This window comes from Rissa tridactyla, chromosome 4 (assembly GCF_028500815.1).
Source record: "Rissa tridactyla isolate bRisTri1 chromosome 4, bRisTri1.patW.cur.20221130, whole genome shotgun sequence".
NCBI classification, from domain to species: Eukaryota; Metazoa; Chordata; class Aves; order Charadriiformes; family Laridae; genus Rissa; species Rissa tridactyla.
This window is the reverse complement of record NC_071469.1, coordinates 3,153,899-3,172,321: the sequence shown is the minus strand read 5'-3', so window position 1 is coordinate 3,172,321 and position 18,423 is coordinate 3,153,899. Positions and strand designations below refer to the sequence as shown.

Below are 18,423 nucleotides of genomic sequence, written 5' to 3'. Positions count from 1 at the left end.
AGCTCCAAGAACTCCGGGGCGACTGTACCACAGCTCGCTCAGTGCTCGCTTGCACCTACTGACTGCAAAAAACCCCCATAATAACCACCTCGTCATCTTACAAGCCGACTGAGAATTTTCCAGCGTCGCAAAGCACCCTTAGGTTGATGATTGCAGGTCTTAGATCTTTTTCACGAGATATCAATATGATATCTAAGCACCGCTTTGGGTAGCTGCCAGGATGCTTCGGGGTATTGTCAGACTGAAGAGTATGTGTCTTATTGTAGAAGAATTTCTGTTTTATTCTGATTGTCTCTTTAAAATAAATGTAAATAAGTAAACCATCTTTATCTCTAAAACAGTTCGCAGCTGTTGTGAAATACATTGGTAAAGTTGTCTGACATGAGATGCAAGGCGCGTATCTGAGGAGAGAAGAAAACCAAAACTAATCCCAGCCCAGAAGCAGGGGTCTACAAAAGTCAGAAGGCCGGAGGCTGAAGTCAAGGGCTCAGCTGCGATGGTTGAAAAGCCGCTCCCTGTCCTAACAAGCATCCAAATCGGCCATAGAAAGGGAAAATACATCTTGTCACTGACATGTTGTGGGAGCTACACACAGACAGCAGGAGTCGTTATAGAGTATTCCGCTAATATCATCAGTCGGTTACGAATAAGCTCTTCTAAACTCTCAGCTGTTTTATCCGGGGTCTTTTGCCTCGTTACTTCTGCCTCCGATGCCGGTTTGCTGGTCTGCTGCACCCCTGCTCCCAGATCTTTATTTGCCATTTTTGGCCTGGCAAACATTTGTGGTAGCTTTCACGCAAAAGAAATGCTTCTGCTTTTTTTGTCTTTTAGGCAGAGGTCTGCAATGATTAACCGAAGGAAGAAAACAAAAGCCTGCCTTGCTTTCCAGGCTTCTTGCACAGCCTTCTTAGTGCCAGCTTTTACCGACCAACCCAAGAAGATACAGCCCTGAAGAGGAAACATCTCAGCAATCATGTGAAATGTGGCTGGCACAGAGCTACTGGAGTACAAAAGGAGTTAGTTCTCTTGAGTCGTGGCTCTAAAAGGTTATTCCTCTGTCAACAGCTATTTTTCACCATTCCAGCCACTAGTGTTACACCATCCTGTCCCTGGAGGGGTTCAAGGCCAGGTTGGACGGGGCTTGGAGCAACCTGGGCTGGTGGGAGGTGTCCCTGCCCAGGGCAGGGAGTTGGAACTAGATGGTCTTTAAGGTCCCTTCCAACCCAAACCATTCTGTGGTTCTATGATCCTTTTGCTGTTGGCCAACCCAAAAGATAAGGGGGCTTAAGGGGGTTTCAGGCATTGCTTGCATATCGCTACAGAGAGTGAAATGGTGGGTCGCTCTCTGTATTTGAAGAATAAGCCATAGCTGTCACCAAATGCATTTATTTTAGCCAAAGTTTACAGGTTTTTACCACCCATGCCCAAATGTCCCCACGGGCTCTTAACTCCTGACTCCGCAAACACAGCTGAGCTTTATATACCAAAGTGCCTGTCATGCAGGAGGGGATGTATGGCACCGTCAGGCATAATTCGTAGAAAGTATCCATATAAAACGCTATTTGAGACTGCTCTCCCAGTGTATTTGAGATCTCCACGGTCGGACAGGTCAGGCCATGCGGGACCATACCTGCTTCCTCAGCAGTTGCCAAACAGCGGGTGGTTGAATGGTCACACTCAAGCCAAGAGATCTAACTTCTGCTCCCGCAGAAGTTCGGCCGAGTTACTGGGGGATTTTTAAGCCGCTCTTGTTCATTTTGCGCCTCAGTTTCCCCACCTATGGAGCGGGGCTTAAAAAAGTAATGCTCTCTTAAAAAAGAGAGTAATGCATTATTGCATTAGTGCTTGCAAGGCACTTGAAAAGCATTAAATGGAACCCGGTATACTCCTGCAAAAGATGTGTATTAATTAACCATCAGAGATGTGCTGGTTTATTCGGAACCTCAGAGAGATGTGCCTTCTCATTAGCCTGCTACGAAACAACCCCCAGCAGGAGGGAACAGGTTGCTTCAAACAAGGTTCAACTTTCTGCCCGTTTAATCTTCATCTCATTGACAGACTTCTGAATCTTAATTTAATTATAGTTCCTTGAATGTTTTCTGATACCGTATCTCAGTCTCTCTGTTCTATGTCTTTTTATGATTTCTTTTTTGTCGTGGGACAGAGGAGTAGATCGTTTTTTCCCGGTGTCCATTAAAATTCCCTTTGCCTGCAGTGCAGTGTGCTCTATAAAAGAGATGAACCTGCTGCAAGTCAAATAAGCTGATGCTGCACTGTCTTTTTAGAGCAACAACAATCTTTATCGATTATTTTTCCAAGTGTCGTGAATCTCCTTCAGTCGCAAGTCGCTGTTATCAATTAATGTACTTAATAGTCTCATTTTCCATTCGCATTCAGGCCCTATGGAGTTTATGCTCGCCCCGGCAGATGCTTGAAAGCTTTGCCTTTCAGAGATAAAATGTTACCTCGTGTGTGATGGGGGGGCGAGGGGGGGCGATGCAGGAGCAGAAAGACGTGTTAAAGTGCAGCACCTGAGGCCTTCTTGTTTTCTGCATTTACAGGCTCGGGCTGGCAGTCGTATAAATGAGTGATGCTCTCTGATGTTCTCTTCCAAGCAGGCTACGGAATTGGCAGGGAGTCTTCGGTTTTGTGCTGATGTGTCCAGAATTCAAATAATTTGATTCTTGGGTATAATGACAATTGGAGGCACAGTATTACCTTGAGAAAAAGAGATGGGAGAGACAGCTTCTGTATCCTGTATTGAATTAACAACCGATTCCCATTTACTCTCTCCGCTGAAAACTCTATTATGCGGGGTTCTTATTGCCCTTATTCAAGGGCATGGAATTAAAAAAGAGATATTGATGGTAATGCTCTCATCTTCCTACCATGACATTGAATAATGGGGACAAAGAAGGGAAATCTTGAAGGATGATACGCCTTTTAAAATACTGCTGATATTGAAAACACATAAAGGACAATGCATTTGACTATCGGCTGATGAAGTCATATTCAGATTATTGTGCTTTTCGCCTACGCCTTGAAATCGTCTTCGCTTTTATTTTCGCCGTTGGTTTTGGAACATTTTATTTTCTTGTTATTTCAGGAGAGAGTCCTTACTGTAAGGAACATACTTGAGATGAGGATGGAGGGGAAGCGTTGGTTACACTAATTCCAAGAGAAATCTGCTCTCTCTCCTCCTGCATCCGGAGAGCAAGAGTTAGGAATCTGGCAGGGAAAAATCCACTGACAGACCGGTATAATTATACAGGTAGAGACTCTTCTTCTGGCACAAGCTGTCATTTTCCCGTTCAGCTTAAACCCTTTCTGAAGTTACATAAACTAGATAAAACTGATGGTCTTATAACAAAACAAGAATATCCACTGTGGACCCTGCAGCATCCTTCCTTTACAAACCTATTCATTTACGTTTTAAAATGCATTTTCCTGTGGAAATGGTCCCTTACCCAAAATAATTAGTGTGTTTCCTTTAGGAAGTCTAAAAAATTTTACAGATTAAGTGATATTTTACAGCGTAAGTGATAATATCTCCATTTTACAGGTAGGCAACTGAGAAGCAGAGTATGTAACTACCTTGCCAAAAGTCACACAGGAAATACTTTCCCGGGTGGGAACAAAACACGGATCTTGCTTTTATTAGTGCAAAACCAAAAGTGTCTCTGAACCATTGCCACTCTTACCTAATCTCAGCCCAGATGTTAACGAGGCCCCTTACTCTAAATTTTCAGCCAAACCTCTTTGTGAGATGGAATCGTGGAAATCAGCCCTGCAGCACGCCTGAGCAAGCTTGAAAATTACACTGGAAAGAGTTTCGGGAACAAGTGTCCAAGCTCTTACCTGTCATGACACCGGTTGATCCTGCCCGCATCGACGCTATCGTTATGCTGGTGTAACTCTGTGATTGCGGCTATTATTTTCCAGCCAGTTACACCATCACGCTGCGGGAGATCAGGATGCAGCTCACAACCTCTTCATAGCAATTCTGAAAAGTCAAAATCGTGCCTTACTTTGTCAAAGGGAAGCTCATTTTATCTCCCCCTTCCCCTCGCGGGGTTGGGACTCTCAGCAGATGGCTACTTGTTATCTGAAACACGTTCAGGCACCCTTTGGCTGGCAGCGCCGTGGGATGGAGCGGAATCCCGGTCTCCCCAGTGTACGACGCTCCCTTTGATACCTGTTTGTCTCCATCATTGGTGTGTGACTACAGAGAGTCACACTTTTACAGCTGATTGCCATCATCTGTAAAAATTTCTTGCCATGAACTAGTTGGTGTTCACGAAGCCAGAAGTGCTCCTCTGCCCTGCTCGTACAATAGTGCTATCGAGGTATATTTTTTCGGGGAAAGGAGAGAGGAAGAAAGAAGAGGGGCTCTGAGAGGGACATGGCAATGACATAGAATCATAGAATCACCCAGGTTGGAAGGGACCTTTCAGATCATAGAGTCCAACCATCAACCTAACTCTGACAAAAACCATCCCTAAACCATATCTCTAAGCACTGTGTCTACCCGTCTTTTAAATACCTCCAGGCATGGTGCCTCAATCACTTCCCCGGGCAGCCTGTTCCAATGCTTGACAACCCTTTCAGTGTAAAAAATTTTTCCTAATATCCATCCTAAACCTCCCTGGCGCAACTTGAGGCCGTTTCCTCTTGTCCCATCGCCTGTTCCTTGGGAGAAGAGACCGACCCCCCCTGTGTACCCCCTCCTTTCAGGGGGCTGTAGAGAGCGAGAAGGTCTCCCCTCAGCCTCCTCTTCTCCAGGCTGAACACCCCCAGCTCCCTCAGCCGCTCCTCACACGACTCCTGCTCCAGACCCCTCACCAGCTCCGTTGCCCTTCTCTGGATCCGCTCCAGCACCTCAATGTCTTTTTTGTGGTGAGGGGCCCAAAACTGGACACAGTACTCAAGGTGGGGCTTCAGCAGTGCATGATGACCTGGGAAGCTTTAAAGGCGTCTGGCGCGAAGCTGTTGATACTACCTTGTCTGACGGTGCTCACTGTGTGTGTGTGTGCTCCCACGCACCGACCTGAAGAATGGTTGTCCACCTCCACCCTGCATTAGCGTCCTGGTTACACCCACCAAGATGTGTAAACTAACAGGGATAATGAGACTTCATTTCTAGCTGGACAGAATATTGCCAGAGATGATAGGTAGTTTCCTTGGGTCCATAGCTTTCTTGCCTGTGCTGGCAGGGATACGTTTTAGGCTAAGAATTAAAATTATACCAGCTGCCTATGGCCTCCAGAGGTCAGCATATCACTTGAGAAGAGCTAAATCACAGAGCCCTCAAACTAGTCTTTTCAAGCATGATCTCATTATGTATAGTTTCCAATTTCACTGGTAGTAAGATGTAAAGGTTTTGTCCCCAGTGCTAGCTGTGACAACAAAAGCAAGAAAAAAAAAAAGAGCTCTCAGAATACCCATTGTAAAATGCAAAATGTTGTCCTTGGTCAGTCCTGCCACTTGGATGAGAGATCCCTTAGGTGGCAAGTTTATCGTAAATGATCAGACAAATAGATATCCATATGCTTAAGTGCTATTCCTTACACGTTAGTGCTGCTGGGGTGAGTGGACACGCCAGCTGTCTTCAGAGTGGACTGTCAGACTTGTTCAGCTGTGTTATAGGCTTTATTTTTTAGTACGTTTGAACACAACGTGCAGTTCTAGTGACAGCCTGGAAAATGATAACGTAGAACCAGAAAACATACAGAGATGAGAAGCAGAGATTATCAGAGGCATGAAACAGCTTTCATGTAAGAACGATCTTAGACTATTCATCTCAGAAAAAAATAAGTTGGAGGGAATATGATACAGGTCTTTAAAGCCAAGAAGAGTGAAAAAAATGTGATTGGAAATGACTGCTCATTATCTCACACAATATGGCAGCCAACCAACGAAGTTATCAGGCAACAGGTTTTGAAATACACACAGCACAGAATTAAACTGTAAAAATCATTGCTTTGGGACTTTATGGAGGCCAAAGAACCAAAAGAAAGGGATGAGGCAAACTCATGGAGAATGGGTCTGGGGGTCGGTGTTAGGCAGAGGGGTCTGAAGGCAAGTTCACACAAAGCTCTTTTGAAGCTGGAAGCTGGAAAGAGACCTGGGAGTCCTGGGGGACAACAGGATGACCACGAACCAGCAATGGGCCCTTGTGGCCAAGAAGGCCAATGGCATCCTGGGGGGCATCAAGAAGAGTGTGGCCAGCAGGTGGAGGGAGGTCATCCTCCCCCTCTGCTCTGCCCTGGGGAGGGCACATCTGGAGTCCTGTGTCCAGTTCTGGGCTCCCCAGCTCAAGAAGGACAGGGAACTGCTGGAGAGGGGAGAGCAAAGGGCTACCAAGATGCTGAGGGGACGGGAACATCTCTCTGATGAAGAAAGGCTGAGGGATTTGGGTCTCTTCAGTCTGGAAAAAAGACGGCTGAGGGGGGATCTTATCAACACTTATAAATACTGAAAGGGTGGGTGTCAGGAGGATGGGGCCAGGCTCTTCTCAGTGGTGCCCGGGGACAGGACAAGAGGTAACGGGCACAAACTTGACCATAGGAAGTTCCACCTAAACATGAGGAGAAACTTCTTTGCTGTGAGGGTGGCAGAGCCCTGGCACAGGCTGCCCAGAGAGGTGGTGGAGTCTCCGTCTCTGGAGACATTCAAACCCGCCTGGACGCGTTCCTGTGCCACCTGCTCTGGGTGACCCTGCTCTGGCAGGGGGTTGGACTAGGTGATCTCCAGAGGGCCCTGCCAACCCTATGGTTCTATGATTCCTGCAAGCCGGAAAGGCTTCATGCGGAGGTCACTCCCTGCTTGCCTGAGCCCCCACTACTTGTCTCTGTGCAAGTAAGATACCAAATGTCCACTTTTGCCTGACCAGGTGTGTTTCTCATGTTCTTAGTAATTCTGCAATGCTAAGAAACTTCCTTTTGCTTAAGAAGCAAGTGACAACAGTCTTTGCAGGAAAGGCTCTGAACTTAATTCTTTCTAAATATGAGCAACTATTGATTTGCTCTAGTGATATTAAGCTGCATTCAATTATCCAGAGCAAAATCAGGATGAGCTACCTTTCTAGGAGACCCTAATCCTACATGATCTTGTCTGAAATCAGATAGGCTCCATCTTTGCTGTGAAGTAACATCCAAATGTAGTTCTCTGTGGGCCACCAGCCTCAAAACATCCTCATAAACACCAAAGAGCTTCAGTGTCACACAACACTACCTAATTTCTCTTACAACACTATGTAATTTCTCCTTAGCATGAACTCTGCAAGGCTTACTGAGACCTCAGGGTTCTCCCATTACTGCTTTGAAACACAACCCGCAGGCATCAGCCCTAGACAGAGTGTAGAAGCCCCACTACAAAAAATAAAATAAAAAATACAAACAAAAAATCAAGCCCAATTTAAAAAAAAAAAAAAGGAAATAACAACACTCAAATCTTCTGTTATTTTTATTAAAGCTGCAGAGTCATACTACACACAACAAATATTTTATCGATATAATCTAAGTTAATAAAATAGTTGAACAACTCTTTAGATTTATATTTGTATAGAAATGATCTGTGGAACATCTCATCTTGAAACAGCAGTGCCCGAACACACCTATTCAGCAGGATTTTTTTTTTAAAGAAGAGTTTGAGACAAGAGGATGAACTGTTCATTCTCAAAGAAAAAAAAAAAATCCATGCAAAAATAACCCCCACCCTCTTCCCGCTTTCTCTCCTACCCGAAGTGTAAGGCCGTATAGAATGACCACCGAAGTGATGGCCCTTTTCTGCCAGTGTTCTTCCTCATGTCTACATTAGGAGCTGTCGTCTAAACTCAGTAACTAAAACAAGACGAGAAGAAAATTCAATTGCACAATCCTAGTCTGCAGGTGACAAAGTCATAACATCTCTTTACAGAGGTCCCTACTCTTTTTTTTCCAGTTGGGAGGACTCCTTACAGCATTGTGTTTGCTCCTGAGCTCTCACCTACACGGCTGATGTCAGTTATCATCCATACGCCTTTGTTAACAGAAGTCAGTCTATCATCTACTATTGCTTCGCTCTCCCTTCTTCACCCATATGTAGTTCAGATTCTACGCAGCACTGCCTGCAAAGGGCCGACTCCGTGGTATTTTCCCCCCATTTTAGACAAAGCCCATAGCTCAAGTGATGACCTCCTCACTGCAGCTATGCATCGGTGTCGCCCATGAGATGTCTTTTATAGACTACGGAGGTGTGTCCTCGCTAGATCATTCCATTTATCTTAGTCCACTCGTAGATGTCCTGTTCACATACTATGTCCGAGTTGATGAGGAGATATCTGTCCCCAACACAGAAATGTTTCTGGCAGGCAGCACATTTGAAGCATTCAAGGTGATACACTTTGTCCTTCACCCGCATGGTCATCTCGTAAGCCCGGATTCGCTTGTCACAGGAGGCACAGAGGCCGTCTTGGCCAAAGAGCCTAAAACAACAACAGCAGAGAGGTAAGCAGGTCTCCTTTGCTGGGGAGATGGGAAAAAACAAATCAAAACAAGAACACGACATCAGTGCCTTGACCCATTAGTCATAGTATTGCCAAGTTCGATAGAGGTCGCATGGAAAGCTGCCGAGCAGAACTTTGCAATACCAAAAATGGAAGTAGAAAGTCCAAGGTCCTCACCTATTTTCAATAGAATTGACTTCTCTGATCAATGACCTTATCCTGAATTGCTGAGCAGCTTCAGGAGGAGTAAAGGTTTCCTAGATCATAGCATAAAGTCGCGCCATGCTAACACTTCCACTTCTGCGATCAATAGAAAATACCTTTCTGTTGATAGATTTGGCCTATCTTCAGCTGTTGCTATTGTAGTTTACAGAAAGGAGTTGACACAAGCCATGGTCTAAGAGTCCCCTCTCTCTTGTTGTTGCCTCCACATTGGAGATTCTTTCCAACTCAAAACATCCATAAAGTCACTCCTGCTGGGTTTCAGAAGGCTATGTGCTAAGACCTTCTAGATTCCTATGCTAGCCCAAACAATTTTATGATGTGGACTGCTCTTTAATCCGCATTGAAAAACCCTGCTGAGCTTGTTATGGTATTGCTCATGAAGAGGAGCCTCTAATGAACGCACTAGACACGTATTCCCCTCCCAGCACACACTGCCATTCAGCTGGAGCAGGGAGACAGAGTCAGCTATGGCTGAACACCAGCCTTTCATGCAGTCTGCTGCCTACAGAGCTTGTAAATCAAATCATTAATAAATAAGCAGAAATACATTATTATTTTTTTCTTAAAAGGGGGAAGAAATACTACGTATTACTTGTTCAGAGTATACACCTATTGAGTTCGACTTCTAAGTTTCCATACTAATTCTGGAAAGAGCTTTTCCACCTCCTACACTTCTTTTACATATGTTGTGCCTGCTTCATATCATCCTCCGAACTGGAAAAAAGGGTGCCCGCTAAATTAAGAGATCTTTAAGGGGAAAAGACATAATTTCTTTCATCTACCAGGAGATGTCAGTGTTTACTTCTGCCCAACGAAAGTAAGACTAAGGTTACAAAAAGGTTGCCAAATTTTTCATTAATAAGGGAAGAGATTATATGTTGCCTCATTAAATAAATAAAAACGTTGAACTTCAGAGCAAGAAAATACATTCATTGTATTGCCATTCTTTCTGTTGCTTCCATTTTAAGATGAAAAGCATTTGGAAAGTGTAACTAACCATGGATCACTGTCGGCCTGTTCTTTATGCCGAGTATTTACAAGCGGCCCCATTAGCAGAACTCGGCTCTTAGTTTCTGCTTAGCAAAATTCCCATCGGTAAAGCTCAGGAACACCATAATTAGGAATTCCACAGAGATTTTGGGCTAGTTTTTATTGGCAGGTAAATTAGACTTAGGGAAGGGAGCTGAAAAACACCACGTATTGCTATTCTGTTCCACAGACCTCCTGTGACATTAGGGATCCGTTAGAGGGAACGGTACGCAGCCCGCACAGCAAAGATCAATACTTTAATTGTAATCAAGAATATAAAGACCCTTTATTACAAATTTCTGTGAAATATCTTCATGTCAATTTAATCCTTCTACTTACAAATTTTGGCAAAACAGACAGGCAGAGAGATGTTAATGAAAATACCTGCAACAAGTGTATTTGTAGGATCTGATTCAGCAAAATGGGTAAATTCCTGTCTATTTAGGACCAGGACTGAGAATCCTAAAAATCCGCTAGATCCAAAAATTAGTGCAATCAAACTTCCCTGTGCTGGTTGTAGCTTTGCAATAAACACACAGCACACGGCATCCTTCTGCCTGAAGTGTCCCAGATACCTTTGCCAGCGGTGCCGAAAAACACGGGGATCGATCCCTGTGTAAAAGGCAGCGCCTTCAGACACCAAGCAGGTTCCTTGATTCCAGTAGCCCTGCTGGCCAGTGGAAGCAAGCATCTCTCATACAGCTGATATCACTGCGTCAGGAAAATGAATTTAATTCAGTTACCTTGGATACCGTGTACTTAAGTGAGAGAAGTAAATGATCTCTCATCAGTTGCCAATCTTGGCACCTGGTTTTGTGGACCTTCCAGCTCCAAGGCAATGCTCAGAGAAGAACAGAACTATTGAAAACCATCCGGGGGAACCAGTTCGTTGTGATCTCAGGGGGAGCTTGCTGAAATTCATCACCTTTTCCCAATTTCCAGCTGACGGAATCCCACGCTGACACTGCACGGTTCCCCTGGAGCTATCGGGTGATGTCTGTGCAGACCAACAGATGCCGGCAACCCCAAAGTCCTGGGAGTCCTTACTATATTCTTCACATTTTTAAATTATTCTCTTTTGCCCACAACAGGTAGCAACGCTTTCATTTTCAGTGAAAAATGCTTTTTTTTTTTTTTTCCCCAATGAGATTTTTAAGATTTGACCTATAAACCATTTTACGTGACCGAATCAACACAGACAACCTCTGGATTTACCTCTAACTTACTGAAGAACCCCAGCAGTACCACAAAGCGTCTGTGCATCAACCCCCCAAAATGTACGAGCCCATATTGTAAACCTGAGATTGCAAACCTGAGGTGCTGTGTGTCAGGCTTTATGTTTAAAAGTAGTCAAAAATGATTTTTTTACGGATCTTTGCTGACTAGCTACGCTAATTAAATGACTAAGCAAAGCCGAAGCGATGGAAGGAAGGGGAGGGAGGGTAGAAGGAGTGGGTGGCGTACCTGAGATAGTCCCTTCGGCAGAGCTTTCTGCCCAGTTTGTAATACAGCCGTCTCCCCACTTCTCCCAGCCTGCACCCGCACAGGTCGCAGCTGAGGCAGTCTTCGTGCCAGTACTGGTCGATGGCTTTCAGGAAATAGCGGTCCCCGATGTTCTGCTGGCAACCGCCGCATGTCAGCAGCGAAGGGGGAATCTGGAGGACTTCATCCACCGGCTCCCTGAGGGAAGGAAAGAACCATTGGACAAGGAAAATGTACTCCCAAAGCATCCACGTGAGAAGAAGGAGAAGGAAAAACGAAACACAAGAGTGAGCAAGTTAGAACGGGGATTGCATCCTTGTTTTTTCTGCCAGCGGAGGCAGCGATTTGTCCACTTCGGACACAAGAGGAGCAGGACTTCACTCTTCTTTTGCTATAAAAAAAGAGAACAGCTTAAAATTTAACGAGTTAATAAGACATCCAAAAATTTGCTAACTAATTTTTTCATTTTTCTTCAAAGAATAATGCATAAACGTGAGAATCTCTGTATCACCCGTGTGTATTAATTACTGTAAAGGTATCTACTACTTCACTGGGGCATTGGTGTTCGTGTAGATACAGCATTTTTCTTCTGCTGGACAGAACATGAATTGCTCGGTGTCTCAATCCATGCAGTTCTTATAAAAGAAATACCTTTCCCATAACCCGATTCTTCCATAGTGAAAGATTGCACTTTTTCAAAAAGCTGCCTGGATTCACCATGTCGTAGAAACGCTGGTTATGCCCGTGCAGACCAACAGATGCCGACACCCACAAAGTCCTGGGAGTTCTTACTATATTCTTCACGTTTTCAAACAATTCTCTTTTGTCCACAGCATGTAGCAATGCTTTCATTTCCACTTTAAAAAAAATGCTTTCTTTGGACAAGATTTTTAAGATTTACCTAGAAACAACCGTAAGTGACCTAATCAGCACAGACAACCTCTGAATCGACCTAAAATTTACGGAAGAACCCCAGCAGTACCATAAAGCATCGGTGCGTGAACCCCAAAATACATGAATGTATTGTAAATCTGAGCTTGCAAGCTTCGACTGTTAGTGCCGCTGGAAGCGAAGGGAATTTCTGCCTCGCCAAGGGCTGAAGGACTGGAAAAGGCACCCAAGGGATTTTACACGCGGCCAGCTTTCCCTTGGGAAATGTAAATTTGCAGACGAAGTCTGAGGACGTCGTTTCTCCGAACAGCGTGAAATGAATGAATACGACCAATGAGACTGTTGCCCAACGGGTTTCAGTTTTGCTGCTGGTTTTAACAGAGCCAGAATTTCACCTGATGTTACTGCGGGACTTCTTATTTTCCCTTCAGCTAAGGGCATGAATCCCGTGGGATGGGTCTATGCTAAAAGCTCAAATAATTATTTGGGATTTACGCATCCCTGCGTGAAAAGAGATACTAGCATTGACAATTCAGGCATGGTATTTTTTTCCCTTTTTAAAAAGCTCTGAAATCTAGGATGGTTCTGGTAAGACCTGGGGATAAAGCAAGACTTTTCTTCAAAGCTACTTTCTTAAGGAATTCTCTTATTTTTTTGGTGAAATTTTATGAGTTCTGCCAAAAAACCCCAAACCAATCAGCAAAAAAATTAAAAGAAAAGCACCCGAGCTCAGTTCTGCGGGGTTTGCAGTGACCTGGGGCTGCCACTGAGGGCTGCACCCAAACCCCAGGGAAGTTAATAAAAAAACTATTGGATCAATCCTTTAAGCACTTTGCTTAATTTTAAACCTGCGGCTAGCGGCAAGGAAGGCGCGTATATACATTTATGTTTTGCTGGATGATGACCAAGGTGCTCAATATCTGGTAGAGCAGAGCCCCACATTTTTCCATATGTTACTGGGTTCTCCGTCTAGCACAGAGTCCCTCAAATGCTTTGTTTCTGTCACTGTCTGCCCTCTCCTGGGCTGCTGGGGGCAGGGGAGACCGACACTGACGGAGAAGGATCAGGCTGCTCCCAATTTCCAGCAGGCAACAGGAAAAAATCATATTACTGCCACTTAATTACTGGGTCAGCGGTTTTCTGGGCAAAAATTACTTTCTTCAGCAGGGAGAAACGACCACTGGTCAAGAACTTCTGTGCTGAGAAACTGATCCTGCAGTTTTTTATTTAGGCAAGCTGAGCCCTGAGATATTATCTGATTATATTCTGTTCTGGTTTTCACTCTTCTAGGTTTAAACTGCTGTGCTCTGCAAGTTGTGTCATAACACCCCTCTCCTACCGGCTCTGTGAGTTTTCGTTAAAATCGTGGGGAGCTCTACACGCGATTAGGCCCTCGTTTTCCCAAGTTTATTCTTTTGGGCCCAATACTCCCTAACACGCGGCCTCCACTCTGGCAAGTTCTGAGAGCCTTCCGATAGAAGGAAATGCATGTTATTATCCTTTATTATCCATTATTTGAAACTTCAGATGTACCCCAAAATATTTCATTTTACGGGTGTTCAGGAGTCACAAGTCAGGTCTCTCCGAAAGCCCTAAACTCCGGAACAGCCCGGCGGATGTTTACGCAGAACAGAATTGCTGGTTTATGCATTAGCTTTTTGATGTTCCTAGATTTCTAAGCCAGCACATCAGTCACTAGAACACAAGGTAGGTAAATAAATAAAAATTAGTAAAACTTTGTAGTTGAAACCTGGACATCGCATGCCAAGGCGCTTGGGTTATTGTTTCTTATAAAACAGTATAAAATAAGAGAAAATGTAACACAGAAAACATCAGATGTGACATGGGATGGATTGATTTAATCCACAAAAGAAACAGTTCCCGTGCGTTCACTCAGGGCTTCACACGATGGCATTTTTAGTATCTCACAGGAAACAAACCCCGAATGACTCAAGTTTGCTAAAAGCAATGTTTTAAGCGTTATCTGAAAACGGGGATTTTATAATTTTTTTTTTCTTCTCTCTTATCATGATTCCAGACAAGCGTAAGTGCAGTATTAGCACATAGAGGGCTGAAATGAGTGACTTTAGGCTGAGTTACGGTGCCTCTGCCCGGCAGGATGCCCGCAGGGACAGCTGCGGAGCACAGTCCCTGGATCAGGACACCAGAGCCGGTCCCTTTCCCGAATGGGAAACCCAGGGAGGGAAATTCTCATCTTCTCCATCCTGGCAATCGAGTCTTTCTCCGTGCCCTTTGCAGGACACCCTGCCCCCCACCAAAGCAGTTTATACCAGAAAGTTGCATTACGAAAATGTGGAAGTTGGGCACCCGCAGATAACAGCTCTGACCTTTCGCTATAATCGCCTCCGGCGAGTTGGGCAGATCAAAGATGGGGCAGAGACGGTCCCTCCAAATGCAAAAAACCTCCCCCACCTTCAGATGTGGACAGGGTGATGCTCTGCCTTTCCCTTCCCAGCACGCCGGGGTGGGATGCGCGGCTGGAAAATCCCCTGCCTGGGCGGGGGGGGGTGGGTGGGGGGGATGTTTGCTGCCTCTCTGCCCCCGGAGGCGGCTCTTTCCCACAACTTGGGGGGCTCTCATCAACCTGCACCCCACCGCCAGCCCCCGGGGGCCGGGGAGAGGCGGGGGCCGGGGCAGCGCGGCCGCCGGTGCTCGGTGCCCGCTGTCCCCGCTGCGGCGGGGCTGGCGGCGCCGGGGGAGAGGCGGGGGAAGGAGCAGCGGGGCTCCCCGCCACCGGGAAGGGGGCTGCCGGGCACACAATGCCGGTGGCCAAGTGGTCGCGGTGGGGAGGGTGAGTGGCCGTGGAAGGGCTCCCGGGGAGAGAGGGGTGATGGGGGGGGGGGGGGGGAGAAGGAAAAGGCGGCCACTTACTCGGAAGGATCGAGGCTTTTCCTCTCGATGGCCGATGACATTGGCAGGGATTGTTCCTTTGTAGCGTGCCTGTGGTGGGATCTGCCCCCGCTGCCCCCGCAAAGGCTGTCTGCTCTCGAAGCCTTGTCACCAGCCGAGTTCCCCCTCCGCCCCCCAATGACATTCACAGGATTTCCTCCTGCAACACCAAAGAGAGAGAGAGAGAGAGGAGAAATATGGGCTGGGGCTGCCGCCGCCGCCGCTCCCCCGCCGGCCCCGGCCCCGCACGCCGCTCACCTCCCATCCCCGCCGCGCTCCCCCGCCGCGCCGCCCGCCGGGGCAGCCCCCGCCGCCGCTCCGCCGGCTCCGCTGGTGGCGGAGGGTGGGAAGCGGCTGCTTCGGCTGCCACCGCTGCCCCAGCCCGGAGCTCCCCGGGCTCCGCTCAGGCTTTCTGCCCGGGCAGCTCTGACCATGCTCCGGAGCCGGGTGGGGATGCTGGAAAAGGGGAGCCGAGCATCGCTATTATTGTGATTAACTCCGTGGCTCAGCCCCGGGTCTCTGGTTTCATTTCCTTTTTCCTGATCACGATTCAAATACAATAGAAGGAAATCACACTTAAAGAGACAGCTGCCCGTTTCTTAACTGGACTCCTGGGGGTTTAGCAATACAAACAGCAGCATCATGAGTCGCTGGGTTTCTTAAAGGGACAGAGCCGGGGCTCCCCGCCAGCTGACGTTGCATTTTCACATTAACAAGGGCATTTAATATCACTTTCTCGGTGCTCAGGTAGGTGGGCAACATGAAAATGACCCCAAGGGCTGGAAAAAAAGAAGTGCCCCGTTCCCTGTTACTGGCTTCTTCTCAGCTGCAGGCAGGACCAAAGCGACCGTCCCCGTCTCTCTCCTCTCCCTCTCCTTCTCTTACACACATATGCACATGCCCACCGCATTTTTGTACGGTACCTTGAGATCCACAGGCAAAGAACCTAAGTGTTATTTTTCTACCTAGGATTCAAATTGGTCGGCTCAGTTGTGTCCCATTTGTATCCCCCAGTGAACACCTGCGGGTGTCTGCTTCTAGACATCCCCTGGTTCTTGGCAAGCAGTACAACAAATTTATATCTCGACACCGTTTGATGTTAATGAGCTATAAAAGCCGGAGAGTACCAAGTATCGATCTGTAATTAATCACGGAGAAGCTAAAGATGGGAAAGTCTTGCCTGAATATCTCTGTTTCCCCTCCCAGCCTTCCTCCTCTCCATCAGCACGGCACATCCCGGAAAGGACTGATTTACAGTGCCGGAGTGAAAACTGTCACAGCAAATTCGAGCATTTCCCAGTCTCTGTGGCATCAGATACTGGCCATTGCTGGAGGCAGAGTTCTGGATGAGATGAACTGCTTGCCCCGTTAATTACTTTAAAAACAGCAAGAAAATATCTGTAATAAAGCACTACTGATTAGGAGTAGAAATACTTCACTTCTATATTAATTCCCAGAAGAGGAATGTATTTGATGTCTATTTTTATGACTACATTCTAAATTTTTCAGCTTTTTGGCAGCTAGGGATATAATATCTGCAACACATTAATGAGCCCGATTCAAAGATTAGTAATGTCAGCAGAAGGACTGTTATTCATTTCAAGGGGCTTTGAACCAAGCTCTCGCAATACTTTAGAGCCATCCCTGGTCATTAGAACACATCTTTCTTATTATAAAAGAATAATCTTTCTTATAAAAACATTATCTCCGATGTATTTTAAGCTATTACAGTATGACAGTCGCTCTTATTTCTGTTAAAGGAAAAGGCTCTTTTGTTGGGTTTTCGCAGACAGGACTGAATTAGAATGTGACTATTTAATTTCTGATGTATTTACACCGTGATCAGAAAAGTAAAATGTAAACCTTTCCAGAAGACTGAATAATTAAACCATTGCAGGACACCCCGCCACCCCCACCCCCACCCCCCAAAATAATAATAATTCGGCTAGGGACTTTATTGTGTTGGTTTAAAAAAATCAGAAATTGAATTTAAAAGTGGATCAAAAACATGCATAAGGATTTCAAACATGTTAATAATAATAATAATAATAAAAAAAGACATTTCTATGAGCTTGGTTTCTCCTGGCTCTGTGTCTTGAGTTTAATAAAAATATAAACTCTGAGTCAAAATTTCCCGGATGATTGGAGTATTCATACTCTGAATAGCTCCTGATGGAATTATGTGAACAATTCCATAACGCCAGGTAAATTTCCTGGTTTCAGATGACACAGTTGTGCGTACACTGAGGCATACTGGCATGCTGCCTCCCTTCTATTTATTTTTCCAAAATTCGCAGGAAATTAATATCTTTAAGACCTCTGTCCCTTTGTCTATCTAAAAGAGATCAGCTGGTTCGAAAGTTTTGGTGAAGGACAAAACCATCAACATCGGCACATAAGGAACTACTTAATTCCTTTGGAAAACAACAGAAAAATGAGGACTTATAGTACACAGTGACCAGTGATTATGGGAAAACATAATTTTTTAAGCTTTTGCAACACTTGTATTCCTTCCTTTGGTCAACCTACCTCAGGTCTAGCAGATAACCTCCCCGAAGCTAATGAGATATTCCTCATATCCATAGTTGGGCGGACCGAGAATGCTCCCTGCTTTGCAAGATCAATCCCTTAACCTGCGGAAAGCTTCTCGGTGTAAAACCAACGGAACAGCATGCGATAAAGAAGCTGAAGAGGACAATCTCTATGCCTTTTATTGTCATCCTTTTCAGGCGGATCCAGAACAGACTTTCCTAGGAAAAAGTCAGGTCTTTAAGCACAGTGCTTGTGATAGTGCCGGGACCACTCCATGGTCTTCCTGTCTAAAAAGAATTGTAATCAAACCCACAAGATTATTCCTTGTTTTCTCTCTTTCCTATGAAGGAGAGACGCTAGGCAAAACCGGAAGCTGAGAAAAGTGAGAAAAATCCCAGTCAATTTGCTGGTACGTAACATAATAACGCGTGTTGCTCCACCGCGCTTAATGGGACAGTGCTCAAACTGGATTTGCTGAGACAAACAGCGATGAGAAGACGCGGCGTGAGGATTAAAGCTGTCAGGGTGTCTCGAACAAAGCACAGAGCAAAGACACCAGGCAACACTGTGCATCAGGTGGGGTTTCAAGCTGAACCAAAGCGCGGCTTTGCAGGCACTAGTGTGGCAGAAGATGGGCAGAAGGTGCCAAGAAGCAGTGTCCTGGCCTGGTGGGTGTCTACCAAACCGCCAGGGGGTGGTTTGCCCCAGTGGCATTTCTGGAAGCACCTTTTCTTCACGTTTCTGCGCTGGCATTTAGTGGCAGTTCCCACTGGATTCGCAGCGGAAAGCCCAGCAAGGTCCTCAGCGCGCTCACCAAGAGCTGCACCTTCCAACACCTTTGAGGAACAAAGACGTAGACTTTTCTGGGA

General features: G+C 45.8%; 1 protein-coding gene and 1 long non-coding RNA gene across 8 annotated transcripts; one reads left to right on the top strand and one right to left on the bottom strand.

Moving 5' to 3' along the window:
- Positions 1–73: 73 nt before the first annotated feature.
- LOC128909236 (uncharacterized) lies at positions 74–7,404 on the top strand. Of its 6 annotated transcripts, XR_008466294.1 has the most exons (6): positions 122–248; positions 342–724; positions 832–1,046; positions 2,562–2,867; positions 3,107–3,271; positions 3,750–7,404. It is a non-coding gene; the product is annotated as an uncharacterized LOC128909236 (long non-coding RNA). The 6 variants fall into 6 exon arrangements; XR_008466297.1 differs by lacking the exon at positions 342–724 and having other exon boundaries at positions 74–156; XR_008466296.1 differs by having other exon boundaries at positions 80–156; positions 342–1,046.
- Positions 7,405–7,446: 42 nt separating this feature from the next.
- LMO2 (LIM domain only 2) lies at positions 7,447–15,648 on the bottom strand. 2 transcript variants are annotated; one of them, XR_008466291.1, is made up of 5 exons: positions 15,281–15,648; positions 15,005–15,182; positions 11,204–11,419; positions 10,315–10,450; positions 8,381–8,464 (listed from the first exon to the last, which is right to left on the bottom strand). XR_008466291.1 is itself a non-coding variant. In XM_054200635.1 (3 exons), the coding sequence occupies exons 1-3, from the start codon at positions 15,043–15,045 to the stop codon at positions 8,245–8,247; spliced, it is 477 nt and encodes a 158-aa protein (XP_054056610.1). In that variant the 5' UTR covers positions 15,046–15,216; the 3' UTR covers positions 7,447–8,244. The 2 variants fall into 2 exon arrangements, 1 of the variants encoding a protein (XP_054056610.1); XM_054200635.1 differs by lacking the exons at positions 10,315–10,450; positions 15,281–15,648 and having other exon boundaries at positions 7,447–8,464; positions 15,005–15,216.
- Positions 15,649–18,423: the final 2,775 nt, after the last annotated feature.